Source organism: Onychostruthus taczanowskii, unplaced genomic scaffold (assembly GCF_017590055.1).
Source record: "Onychostruthus taczanowskii isolate IOZ18803 unplaced genomic scaffold, ASM1759005v1 scaffold232, whole genome shotgun sequence".
Classification (NCBI taxonomy): domain Eukaryota; kingdom Metazoa; phylum Chordata; class Aves; order Passeriformes; family Passeridae; genus Onychostruthus; species Onychostruthus taczanowskii.
The window spans coordinates 86,060-100,458 of NW_024499596.1; the positions used below are offsets into that span (position 1 = coordinate 86,060).

General features: G+C 39.4%; 1 protein-coding gene across 1 annotated transcript in view; it reads left to right on the plus strand.

The window, feature by feature from the left end:
• Positions 1–14,399, plus strand: part of TNS3 (tensin 3) — a 112,028-nt gene that overhangs the window by 83,319 nt on the left and 14,310 nt on the right. The window contains exons 15-19 of the mRNA XM_041405539.1: positions 2,412–2,583; positions 5,073–5,713; positions 6,337–6,423; positions 10,373–10,501; positions 12,792–12,887. Coding sequence (XP_041261473.1) covers positions 2,412–2,583; positions 5,073–5,713; positions 6,337–6,423; positions 10,373–10,501; positions 12,792–12,887 — 1,125 coding nt within the window. The remainder of the gene's footprint in view (positions 1–2,411; positions 2,584–5,072; positions 5,714–6,336; positions 6,424–10,372; positions 10,502–12,791; positions 12,888–14,399) is intronic.

Sequence of the window (14,399 nt, forward strand, 5' to 3'; positions counted from 1 at the left end):
GGTCACTTAGGAAGACAAACACCATCACTCCAAATGTCCTCCCCTTCCTCCTTCCTCCCCCCATTTTGTATACTGACCGTGATGTCATGTGAACTGAAATATCCTTCTGGTCAGTAGGGGTCACCTGTCCTCACTGTCTCGTCCCAACCTGCCATGCACCTCCAACTGCCTTGCCAGTGTGGCAGTATGAAAAGCAGAAAAGGCCTTGTAAGCTCTACTCAGCAATAACAAAAATATCTCTGTATGATCATTACTGTGTAAAACACAAATCCAAAACAGTCACATACCAGGCTCTTTGAAGAAAGTTAACTCTACCCTGGACAAAGCCAGCACAACAGGTAAACCATGTGCTGCTCTGTGCTGCTAAACTTTAAACCTCAGTTATGTCCTTTTCTCATCCTTTGAGCAGAAGGCACCTTCATGCCTTCACATCAGACAGTGATGCGAAGATGCACCTTCATGCCTTATTCAGACAGTGATAATATATGCCTGAGCTTTCTTTTCTCCAGGCCATACAGTCCCAGCTGTTTGGGGCTCAGTCCCTGCTCCTATAAAAGATGCTTCAGTCCCAGTGATGGTGTCTTTGTGACCTTGTGCTGGACTTTTTCAAGCAAATCCCTGTCTCTCGTGTACTGAGGAGCCCATAAATAGGCACAGAGCTTCATATGTGGCCTGTAATATTAAACAGGGAGGAAGGATCACCTCCCTTGACCTGCTGGCAGGACTTTGAGATGCAAGCCAGGATACTATTGCCCACCTTTGCCATGGAGTTGTATTGCTGCCTCATGGTCAGCTCATTGTCCATGAGAACCACCAAGTCCTTCTCCACAGAACTGTCTCCAGCCAGTCAGCCCCCAACATGTGCTAGTGCCATGGATTATTCCTTCTCAGTTGCAGGAGTTTGTATTTCTTCTTGTTAAATTTAAGATTCCTTTTTTTCCAGTTTCTCCCGTGTCTGAATAGTAGCACGACCATCTGGTTTGTCAATGACTCCTCACAGTTTTCTGTTGTCTGCAAAACTTGCTGATGTAACTTTATCTCATTATCAGTGTTGTTAATGAAGGATGTTGAGGACTACTGGTTCTAGTATCAGCCCCGGGGTATAATGCTATGACTTGCCTTCCAGTGGACTTGCTGCAGCTGAGCCTCTGGGCCCAGATATTCAGGCAGTTTTTATTAGATCTCACTTCCACTTATCTAACCCTTGTTTTATCAGTGTGTTTATGAGGATATTATGGAAGACCAAGATAAAAACCTTACTAAAGTAAAGATAAGGAACATCCACTGCTTTTCCCTTGGCCACTAAGCTAGTCAGTTTACTGAAAAAAGTTATCTCAGTGGATATGCATGATTCCCCCTTTGTAAATTCATGCTGACAACTCTCAATCCTTTTTCTGCCATGTGTTTGGAAGTGGTTTCCAGGGTTAGTTGCTCCATCACCTTTCCAGAGACTGGGGTTAATTAACCAAGCCTGCAATTCCCTGGATCATCCTCCATACCTTTCTTGGAGGAATGAGTGATAATTGCTCCCTCCTTGTTCTTAAGAATCTCTCCGCGTCATTGAGACCTTTTAAGGATTACTGAGAATGGTTCTTGCAGGGTATCAACCAGCTCCCTCAGCTCTTGTGTGTTCAACCTCTCAGTCCCCAATGGACTCAAATATGTCCAGTTTGTTTTAGTTCTCCTTTGCTTAGTCCTCTTCCACTGAGGGTTTGTTTTGATCCAGATTTTTCCTGTGGTCTCAGGGGCTTGAGGTTCCCAAAGGCCTGTCTCACTGATAAAGACTGATATGAGGAAGGCTGTATCCACCAGGTCCCCTGCCCCATTCAGCAAGTGGGCTCCACCCTGAGACCTTCCAGCTTGTGACCACCACCACCTGTTCCATGCGTTCGTAATCAGAAGGAACTCTTTCTCCCTGGAAGAGACTCCCTTCCCCCAACCCTCAGCAATGATGTGTATACAGTAACTCCAGGTCCTGGCCTACTGCAAAAATTAACTCTGTAGTCGCTGGGACCAGGACACCCAGATTTCTACTGGTATTTTAAGTGCAAATGGTGCACTTGTCTAGACTTACCTGATTAGCACTGTGGACTGTGAAATGCAAAACATCTTGGAACAAACAGTCCATTCTCATCTCTAGGGCTAGAGAATGTATTCTGGAGAAGTGATCAAACAGTTTGAGTGTAGCAATTCTGTAATCTCTATTCACTCTGCTATTTGACCTGCTGGATGTTTTCAGCAATCAACATAATTTTGTGAAATAATATCTACTGCACAAACAAACAAAAAATCTTCTTTATAATCTTATTAAGAGAAAACCTAAGTATTTTATGAACACTTTTTTCACTACAAGGTCCATAAATATGCGTGTTGTTTTTAAATTTGCATTTACTTTGTTTTCTTTGCTGCAGAATCTCAAAGTTGCATGGAAGCCATTAACCTCTCTGTGGCGATGTCTGATGGCACCGTGGGCACTAACTCTTCTTTGCTGAGGGTCAACATGCAGACTGATCCCTCTTTTCAGCACTGTTTTGCGTCTTCATGTACTGTTGCAAATAGCAGTCCGATCCCAGGGGCAGAAAGGTAGGAAAAGATTCTCCTACGTTATTGTTTAGTTCTCATAATGATAGTTCCCAGACAAGACATTATGCTTGCATCTTCACTGCAGACCATTTTCTAAGAACTTTGAGGTGGGTTGTGACATTTAATGTTGGTGTCCATTGAATGGATTTTAACACATACAGAGGTGCTACTTTTATGTGAGAGACACAGTTAGCTTTGAAGGTAAGTGAGAAGACAAAAATAAATAGAATTTTATAGCTCAGTTATGTTTTTCTGCTAGCACATATATATATAGCTCATATAATATATATATTTTATATATATATATATATATATAAAATTATATATATATATTTGTGCTAGCTAATATATAAGCTCATATATATTTTTCTATGTGCTTAACTGGTGTCTCTGATGTTTAACTTAAAGCCATGTCCTGAAAATTCACATTGGAATAAGCTGTATATGAGAGAAAGGGGGCCTTCTTCTCACTGCTGACATATGTTTTTAGTCAGTAAAATGTCAGTAGATTTGCTTTGGTAGAGTATAATTGATTACCTTTCAAGTGATCAGGAGGCTTAGACATTTTATTATTTTACAATTAGATTGTGGTAAACAGGTAGGGCTCTGGACAATAGTGTGAACAGGATAAATTTACAAAGCAGTTCTTGTCCAAAGGAGCTTATAGCATAAGCTAAGAAATGGCAAGAAACAGCAAACAAACAATGAGTCCCTAGTTACTGTTAGAATGTTCAGAAGACCATAACAATGCGTGATCAGTCATTAGATGTGTGCTATATTTACTCAATGGACAAGGTGGTATGTTAGACCTGGAAAAGTTACCTTCTCTATCACTCTGTGAAGCCATTCCTTTCTGGCTAATTATCCTATTCTTATTTTTGGCTATTTGGCTCATTTTTCACAGTAAGTATTTGGGAATACTTCTGGTTGGAGTGTCAGTGTGTCATTCTTCAAGTATGTCATTACCTATTTATCTTTTATTTATCTTCCAGTCTAATTGGTTTCATTTTCAGTCAGTACTGGGACTGTGAAAGAATGTTTTGGCTTTGTGATTACAAATGTGAACCTTAAGACGGAACAAAATATGTTGGTATTTGCTGCAGAGGAGGCAGTGTAACAATTACAAGTGGATATGTATTAAAAGCTTATCAGGCAATTCAGCCATTATCAAGTTTACATTCCTACTTCAGACTTTATCTAGAAAATTTTGTTCACTTCTTTCTAAATATTTTTCTATAATTTTATTTCACCTAGAAGATAGCTATAGCTCTAGAGGAGAGTTTTTTTTCTTGCAGCAATGTCTTCTTCAATTTGCATAGCTTCCGTTTCTTTAATGGCCTTTGTAATTTGAACTGTTTAAATCTACTGGCATTCATTTCCACAACTCCCTTTTAATTAAAAATCCTTTCTTTTTTGATATATATCTTACATCAGTTTTTTCTCTTTGTATTTCACAATGAGCTTGTTCTCTCTGGATTTGGTAATAATATTGTCCAGCTACAGCCTAAGGGCATTTAGTTTTCAGAAGCAAGGAGACAGCTTAAACTTTTATCAAATGATTTTATCAGATGCTTAGTTTTGTTTTGTTTGGAAGGAATTTTTTTTCATTTTTTACTTGAGCAGGTAGAATTGCTACCCAGTAGAAAAACAGAATTTTTACTGTTAAAGTATTTAATTCTATAAATCAGAATTTTTCCACTGTCAAATAAATTAACCACTGGACCTGCCTCCTTTTTTTTTTTTTTTTTTTAATATAAATTGTATTGAAATCGATCTGGTCTACAAGTTATTCCTTGTGAACTGTGTTCCTACCATTATCACAGTTACTGATTTGTTGTGTGGTGGTGCACAACCACCTCCTCAGCCCATTTATTTTCATTTTTATTCTGGTGAGCATTTATTCTTACTCTGCATGAAAGAGCTGGTATGGCTGTGTCATGTTTCTTCCATACACCTCTACCTCTATGCAGCTTTGGCATAAGAAATTGTTGCCTCCTATTGTTATTTTTCAGGTAGCACTTTAGCTCATCAGGAGAGCTGTATGTGAAGCAATGCTGCAAACAGCCTCACTATTCTGATTCATATTAAAATTAACTGATTCATATTAAAATTAACCCCCTCAAACAAGGAGAAGTATTTTTAGCAGTCATTAATTTCATGGACTGGTTTACAGTGCAAACTCAGAAACTATCCCATCAACATTGCTAGGTGGAGGGTGAGATAAGACAGAGCATAATGATGTACATTGAAAAAGTTGCTGGTCAGGGTACGGTTGGAATCCCTTGATCTAGCTGTATTACCTGGTCTGGCATGTTGTCAAAGAGCACCCTGAGGTTTTTTTTGTCCTGAGTGTGATGTTTCATTTCTTTCAATGACCACTGAAGTACAGGTTGTACAGTTAACATTTTAAGGGAATGATGTGGCTGGTGTTTTGTTTTCATGTTCAATTTTTGGCTCTTTTTTTTTTTTTTTTTTTCTTTCTTTGACAGGTCTTCTGTAGCAGAATATCCTTGGCTTGAAAACAGCTCTAAAGCTTCCCTGTCAACCCAATTTTCAATGGGAAACACCAGGCAGCCAGGAGGTTACCTTGTGCCCTCTGAATTATCAAGTGCTGCGCAGGATGTCTCTCTCCTGTCTCATTTCCAAACTCCGGGAATGCAAGTTGTCACCCTGAGCGACCTGGAGAGTTCACCAGCAAAGCCACACCAAGAACATGATATCAGCAGCAGTGCCCATGCCTACCTGAGCTACAGTGCCAGTACCAGGGACAGTAGCTCGCCCCAAGAGGAGACACAAGCTACTTGCATGGCCAATGCTAGCATGTTTAAAACACAGAGCTCATCAGTGGCAAGTGCTGATGACAATGACTTTTTGACACAAAACTTCTTTACAGTGGCCTCTGGACACAACAGCCAGAACAGTGCAGTTCTGCATCACCATGAAGGGAACGTACATGCTCAACCGCCTCTTCCAGAGAAGAAGAGGTCCTCTGAAGCAGAACGTTCCTTTTCCTCTGTGTCACCTTCTTCAAGTGGCTTCTCTAGCCCTCACAGTGGAAGCACAATCAGCATTCCCTTCCCAAATGTCCTCCCAGATTTCTCAAAAATGTTAAGCCCTTCCTCAGTGCCAGGTAGGTTCTGTATCAGAGAAATGCAAAATACATTCGATTTTATATAAGTTTATAAAAAGAATTTTGGGGGTTTTAAAAGTGGAGAGGGAAAAAAAAAGCAATGGAATGAAAATTGCACAGAGGACTTGAATGTTTGCAGTAAATGGTGCCAGTTCACTGTCTTTGGATGCATTATTCAGGAAACGAGGCTTCAGATTTCTTCCTTTACTTCCTAGAAGTCAGCCATTGGGCAGCCTACATTTTCAGCTGTCAGATTACAATGGACCAGTGTTGAGTCTTTTAAAAATGGCTGGCTTATTTCTGTCCTTTTAGAGTTGTGCCAAGAAAAGTAAAAGATGTACATGTGTGTTCATTGGGTCCTGTTGAGAAGTTTGTATTTAATGCAGCTTTATAACTAAAAGGTTTTAATATTTTATGGATTTTGCAAAATGAAACATCGAATATGCTTCCAGAATCTTAGTGTATGTTATTATATTTGCTGGTTCTAAAACAGCTCAGTTTCTCTAAATTGTCCTAATGGTGAGTTTTTTGAGTAATCATGGTGGTTGGAAGTTGGAAAGAAAAGCAAAAACACTTTTGAATTAAAAAAAATTCTTGACTTCTTTTTCCCTTTGATTTCACAGAAAACACAGCTGATAAACATGTGACCGTAAAATTTGTTCAGGACACATCCAAGTTCTGGTATAAGCCAGATATTTCAAGAGAACAAGGTATATCAATTGATAAATATTCTGACATATCTGTTAATAGAAAAGCTAGTTGGTGAAGCCTCGATTTTAGATACATACCTGATCTCTAAAAAAAATATAAAACCTAGAAGGGCCACAGACAACTCCCCTTGTTTCTTTTGTTGAAAGGCTGAATTTGAGTGTGGAGGGCAGACAAATAGTCCTGAAAAATATTCAGTTAATCAAACAAATTATTAACCTAACTGAACTAACTATAAAGTAATATAGATCTACCTGTGGTAGCTGCTGCAAATGCTCTTTCGTGTGAAGCTGCAGATTTTTGAATGGCAGATATGCATGAAACAACACCAAATGGCTGTCTGTTCTCTGAAACTTTTTGAGTATAAGTGTGCTGTTCTGACATGATCTCAGAATAATTCATTAGCTAGGTCACAACAAAGGCATCCTCACCCACCTGTCATTTTGTAGCCTGAATTTCAATGTCAAGCGACATACATTATTTCTTAAAGGTCACTACCATGGACCAACATCTTTATGATGTATGATGCAGATACAATACTTTTATATGTAGATGTATTATTCAGTGTACTGTAGAAATCTTTTATTACCTATGTGAAAATTAATATTTATGAGCACCTAGGGTACTGCATCTGGTGTACTGGAAAGACATAGACAGACCTGTTGGAGCGAGTACAGAGGAGGGCCACAAAGTTGGATGGAGGGATGGAACACGTTTCCTGTGAGGAGAGTCTGAGAGAATTGAGATTTTTCAGTCTGGAGAAGGAAAAGCTTTGGAGTGACCTATTTGCAGCCTAGTAGTACCTAAGGGGAGCCTACAAGAAAGATGGAGAGGGACTTTTTAGAAGAACATGTACTTGTGACAGGGCAAGGTGAAATGGTTTCAAACTGAAAGTAGGTTTAGATTAAATATTAGAAAAAAATTCTTTACTGTGAGGGTGGTGAGGCACTGGAAGAGACTACCCAAAGCAGCTGTGGGATGCCCTCCATCCATGGAAATGTTCAAGACTAGGCTGGATATGGCTCTAGTGTAATGAAACTTGTCTCTGTTCATAGCAGGAGCATTGGAAGTAGATGATCTTAAAGGTTCATTCCAATCCAGGCCATTCTTTCATGATTCTATGAACTCACACTCTGTCCCTACAACAGTACGTATATAAGCATGCTGGGTGCTTGTTACAATCCACTAATCATAGAAGAGCAAAGTGAGCTCTCTGTGGATTCCAGATAGAAACTTCAGGTTTGAATATTCTGTGAAATGAGACTAAAACCAAACAAGGTCAAATGTTGATACCAAAAAATTTATATATTTTATTTAACAGTAAATGAGAGAGAAGGAGAAAGAAATAGAAAAAGAGGTTGTGGGGGGACAAGAAGAGTGACAGGAACAAATTACGTAGAAATATATCACCCCTCTGTGGGTCCCAAGATTAACATAAATTTGGCCCAGGTACCTCCCCTGGAGGGGGACAAGTTTGATACTCTCTTTTGCAAGATTCTGAATCAGTTGCAACACTTTGCATCATGTATAGTGCTGTGGTGCAGGGCCTCAGGAATGAGTCTGGGGAGTGCTTTAGGGGTCTTTGTTGGATTATGACACTTCCTCAGCTGCCCCTCACCTGAGTGTCCTGTGGATGTGGCTTTCCCAGAGTGGGGGGTTTTACAGCTGAGCCAGTTTGTGTAATGGAGGGTGAATGTTCACTGCCTCTGACCAGAGGTCATGACATATACCCAAAACTGTCCTCCTCCCTTGGTTGGGGAGGAGTCTGTGTAAACCTGACTGCAGATAAGCCTGTGGGCTTTGGCCTCCACCCTGAAGCCAGCAGGTGATGATTTTTAGGACAGCTGCTGAGCTTGACCCTCCTGTGAATGCATCCTTCTCCTCCAGCCTTATCCATTTCTTCTCAAACCTGAGATGATTGAAAACCAGTGTCACTTCTGTCTTATCTCAAGCTCTTTTAGGTGGCTTAACTCACAGTTCAGGGTTTCAGTCAGGAAGTCCATTCAGGGTGGGGTGGGCTTTGGTGGCGCAGCTTCATTGCTGCAGCTTCGTTACACACTTTTGCCATAAGGGGCAAAAGTCCTTTATAAAACTATAACATTTCAGTCTCTGACAGTGCTTTCCAGATGCAATTGGTCTGACTGTGCTTGTGTTTATACTGTAATAGTCAGCTATAGTGAATTGTAATTAATGAGATAAGGCAGGATTTTAAGCTGGGATTTTTTAAAATGTGGTTGTCAAAAAGGAAAAATTACTAACTAGTTCCACACTGAGAAGGATATTCACACTAAACCAAAATAGTGTGAACTTCAGCTATTGGCAAATGATGAATTGCTATTGTGTAGTTATTAGGTTCTCAGATGGTGAGGATGTTCTTTTATAGTGGTAAATAGGATGCCAGGGGAATAAAGGTCATAGAAAACAGAACATTAATTCATTTTTGGATGATACTTTGCTGGTCCTTTCACTCCAATCCCCTTCACGTTATCTACTCACCACCCATAATGAAAACTGAGTCTTTAAATATGCAGAAAAATACCTCACGTGATGTGTGTCCTGTGAGGGAAGTAGATACAAAGCAATTTAAAACCTAACTGCTTGAACAAATGAAACAACAGTCTTCCCAATCTTTTAATATGCCTCTTTTCATCCTGGAAATAAAACTTCTTTTAAAAAATGTTTTAAGGAACTGTGGCTGATCTTTTTTGATCTTTTCCCCCTATGTTTAATAGACTGCTCTTGTGACAAATTATTACTGTATCCCTTTGTATTTAGAAGTGTTATGTACTGCTTAATTGCAGGTGTTTGTGTATTCCTCCTTATCCTCTCAAAACAAGACATATTGTTGTGAAAAAAGGTTCTTTCCTTTGCCTTCTGACAGATTAAGAGAATGGAATGCATACATGTTTGCTTTACTTGCTTTGACAGAAGAGATAATTATGTCTGCATTTTCCTAATTTTTTTTTACTTCCCCTTTTTTCATGAAAAGAACCTTTGCTTTGTAAACATCGCTCAGGCCTTGCAAAATATGCCTTTGTGCTCCATATGCATAATATCCATATTCTGTATGGACAGTCAATTAAGCAGTCCAGCATCAAATTTGTCAAACTGGGCTCTTTCTAGGGTTTCTCTGAAGGCATGCTGATGGTTGGAAATTCTAGAAACAAAGTATACTGGTATGCACAAGTATTTCTAAAGCTTGTATGGGGGAGGAAAGAAAGCGAAGTACAAAGATTTTATTAAGATCAATCATTAGATAAACTTTTTGTCTGTTTTCAAAGTAAGTTTAAAATTTTGGGCTACTAGATTTCAAAGTCTGCAACTGACTTGTGCAAAGTAGCAGCAATTTCCCTGCAAGTGTTCCCTCTTGGAGAGGGCTTCATATTGCACTCACAGAAGAGATCCCAAAATACAGATGAAAAATAATTCAAAGAGCAAAATATACAGTTACATTCTTTCCTGTGCTTTAAAACTCCTAAGGCAGTGAGGTAGCTTTGCAGGGACAAAAACTTGGTGGTGGATAAAAATGAATCTGTCCTGCGTGTTGAGGCTGGATAGGAAGTGAAAAACAGTGCTGTCTAGTCAGTGTGGGAATTACAGAGAGCGATGCAGTCTTTTAACAAATTGACAAAATCTAAGCAGAAGTAGGCTTGCTCTTGCACTGGTTGTAGGAATTCTGGTGGGACCTGAGCACTCCTCTTTAAAAACCAGTAAAAATCAGGGTTCCGTACTTCAGGCTTCTTTTAAAATAAGTATCAGTGAGATTTGGACAAGGTATTTCTGTTCAGGTCTCCCAAATATGCTTGATTGTACTTTGTTGTACGGCAATGAGAGATAGAGATCTTACTTCTTCTGGTGTCCTATTCATTATACATGTGTACTTCTGTACTTTTTGAGTGTGTGCATTGTGCTTGAACTGTTTTTCTGTCTCTTTTCTGGAATCCCGTGCAGCCATTGCTGTTCTAAAGGAAAAGGAACCTGGGTCTTTCATTGTTCGAGACAGTCATTCTTTCCGGGGAGCCTATGGGCTAGCAATGAAAGTTGCCACACCACCTCCTTCTGTGCTACAGTTAAAGAAAGGTATTTCTCTATGTTATTAAAAAAGCTATACATAGTAGGTAGTCCTTATTGGTGGGTAGCAATCTGTTGGAATCTTCCCCTGTTCTCATAAGTGCAATTTGAATTACAGGTTACATTTGATATGTTTTTAAATGAGACTGGATACGATGACTGTTCTACTATATGGTTTCACCACGACTTCTGTTGTGGCTGTGCATGTGTTGTACCTCATCAACCTAATGAAACTCAGTGTCATCTCAGCAATTGGTCTTCCCTAGCAATCAGAAGTTTGCATTTGATTCACAGGCTACAATGTAAAGTTTTCACTCGGCTGGAGGGCTGAACATTTTTGATCCCAAAGTTTTGGTTTGAGACAGTTCTATTTTAGCTATAAATCTGAAGAGATTCCTAAGGATAATTGTTTAAAAGAAGTGGTGATTTATATATCTACTCTGTCAGCTCTAGTACCTCCATATATAACTCGTACCTGATGGTTGTGAAACATGAAGTGAGAAGAACATGCAGAAATCATTAATTGGTATATGGAAACTCAGCAGCCAATATCTGTAGTGTTCTTGGTTCCATTTGTACTACTGCAAGGTTAGTGGCGTGGATTTTGTTGCTGCTGTTTTTCTTTTACAAAGCTTATTATGTTTCATTAGTACATAATGACTGGTGAGGTAGGCAATTAAGATTACAGGAAAGCATTTATTTTTAGTGCTGTTTTTATGGAAGTGTGATCTTGGCTGTTTTGGTTTGGTTTTTTGTTTGGCTGTTGGTTTGGATTTGCTTACTATGCAGCAATGTTAGCTCTTCACCTCTATTACAGTAACACTTTGAATCTGTTTTAATCTGGTGTCTTGAAACAATGTTTAATAACAACTTGCCATGTAGTCCTTTTTGTTGCCAATAAATATCAGCAGAGCCGCTCCAATGACTTATGTAATGAATTCAGCATAGGTGCACTGGGGTGGTGATAGCAACAACTAGGAGGCAAATTGAAAGTGGCTTGTATCGTGTTTCTAGTAGTCTTTTCCTATTGATGAAGTCCAGGAAGACGTGAAAGCTCACACTTTGCCAGGCTTTGAGAGAGTTTATATTAGTAGTAGTAAGACTAGCATTCTTCCACTTCTTGCTTCATGATACTTAGCTTTTTTGGTTTCCCCTGTTTAATCCCAGAAGGCACAGATTGGTTCTGTTTCCCGTAGTGTTTCTTGTTCCAGGCTTCCCCTTCCCACCTACCTTGTAGTAATTTATTTTTAATTTGATGAGAGTATAACAGCAAACAGTAAGCTGTTTGAAAAAGTGATCAATGCAATCTTTGCTTGTGTAGAAGTTTCTGCTGTGCATATTAATGCGTTCATCTGTATTGGCCTGAAAGTCAACCCTTGAAGTGTTTCCTGATAAATCAGAGGGAACGCCTGTTTGTAGCTCTTTTGTTAAGATTTGAAAGGTTTGATAGCTTTGTCCTGTTAGTATGAAATAACCTTTTTACTATTTGGAGAAGGATTAGTTTTGTAGTCAGGTATGCAATACTGTGAATCCATCTTCCAAGAAATATTTGCCTTAATTATATGTCTGCATATATATGTACATGTTTAAAAGAATGTTAAATCTCGAGAGAATTTTTACATGTCTCTCGGACTTTGAATCTCCTCTTTTCATCCAACTCTACAGTTTTGGTTTGTCTTAGATTCCTGAGATTAAAACTGTCTTAGAAATCTAGTGAAACCTTAGTGATTCATTTAAGTGTTTGTTTTCAGGAGCAGAGACATAACATAAAACTGCAGACATTTGGAAACATAAAAATGCACTGAGAGATCATTACCTTTGTGTAGCTTAATCTACTCTTCTTTTAATTTGGGGAACTTCTGTGAACAGAAATGTCACTGGAAATGGGAATTTTTTTTGTACTTTTCTTTCTTGTCACTTTGAATACAAGTTATTTTAATGGGCAAGTGCATCAAAATTTCTAACCATTATTTATTAACCATTACCAAATTTCTGTTCCTGTCTGTAGCTGGGACCATATTTGGACATTTTTGGACACCAGTGTATATTTGGATGCCAGTCACTTAAGAATATAAAACCATTTCCTCTGGCTGTCTAAAGTGAGCTGTTTGCTTATTTGTTTTTTGAAAAATGACCTTTTAAATACGTCATGTAACTTGCAGAGTAGGTCTAATTGTATTCTTTGCATTTTGTATGTAAGACATTTGGAAGTAATGTGGAAAAACTGCTTCATAAAGACTTAGTTTGTGAAAGTTGTCTGTTAATTGCTTCTTTTTATGAGCTTTTTTTTTCAACACAGTTGGAGATCCATCAAATGAACTTGTAAGGCATTTTCTGATTGAATGTACTCAGAAGGGGGTACGCTTGAAAGGATGCCCAAATGAACCATATTTTGGTAAGTACTGTGCATCACAGGGACTGAGAAGATGGAAACAGTAGGCATTTGCCAGTGCTGACTTGGATGGAACACAAAGGAGACACTATTTTGTTTGAGTCCTCATTACTTCTGTAGAAACCCATTCCAAGGTTCCAGGAGCCTTTTACACATTTACCTTAAGATGTGCAGGGCACTCTAGCATAGATACACATTACCAAGCTTCAAACACTCAAGCTTGTCTACCAGTACCAATGTAGCTGCAGAAAGCTGAGCAGCTACATTTCAATCACTCTTATCATCCTAAGATAAATTACTCTTATCATCCTAATTGATTCAAGACCTTTTGTTCTGTGTTATATTTATGCTACATATTAGGTGGCTAAAATGACACCAGAGTGAGATACTCACAAAATATAGTATGTTATGTCTGTACATTATTTAATATAATATGATGGAAGTACAATACCCGTAATGACAAAGAGCCAAAGACCTACCTACCTACCTCATTTGCTTTCCACTCATTGGCGTCGGAGGGAAAAATAGGATGAGATAAAAACAGGGAGATGCTAACCAGTTGCAGGCAAAGGAAACTCAACTTGAGGAAAATTATTTTAATGTTTTTCCTATTAAAATCAATATTCAGGCAGTCAGATGCTGAGGGATGCATTTAGTGAAGGTAGCTGGCTTTGCAAGCTGGAAGGGCAAACTGCAGATTGATCGATGGGTGTCCCAGGCAAGAGGCTGATTCTTTGCATAACAAAGGGCCCAGGGACCTGTATGGCCAGGTGACCAAGCACTCAAGAGGAGCAGCAGCAGCAGCCAACCCCCAGACTTTCATGCCTTTTGATTGTAAGGATATCTCTCCTCAGAGGCACCCAGTTTGAGCTGTTTCTTTGTCATTAAGTTGTTGTGCCAAAATTAAATTGTTTTAATGATCTGGAAGTCTGAGACTCTGCTAAGGAAAACCTGGGGTTGAGTTTCTGAGGAAACTCAAACATTTGACTGTAAGTGTGGAGTGTGTAGCTATGAAGGGGCTTTGAGTACCAGCTCAGGTGGTGCAAGAGTGGCTGCCAGGATGGCTCCTGGATGGTCAGACAGAGAAGTTTTCTTAACATGAGAAACAAAGACAAGTATTAAATAACACTTCTCCTTCCCCTTTTCCAAGCTCAGTTTCACTGCTTCCTCCCAGACTCCTCATGCCCACTGCAGTGGGTGTGAGGGCATATGATCATTACAGAACAGTTCCTCTGTTGCTTCATCTCTCTCCCAGTTTTTCCTTCCTGGGATGTGGGCCTTCCTTGTAGGATTCCATCCTGCAGGAAAAAAAAGAGAAAAAAATCTGTTTGAGCATGTGCTCTCTGTTGACCACAGAAAATGTCCCATCTGTTCCAATGTGAGGTCCTCCAGAGGCTACAGGTTTGGGGATGGCAACATGGATGCCCAGAGCATCTCCTTCTCCTCTGTCCATGGCATTCTCTCTGCTGCGTCTCACCCAGCCTTTTTTCCACAGGTGTCCTGCAGTGGGTCTGC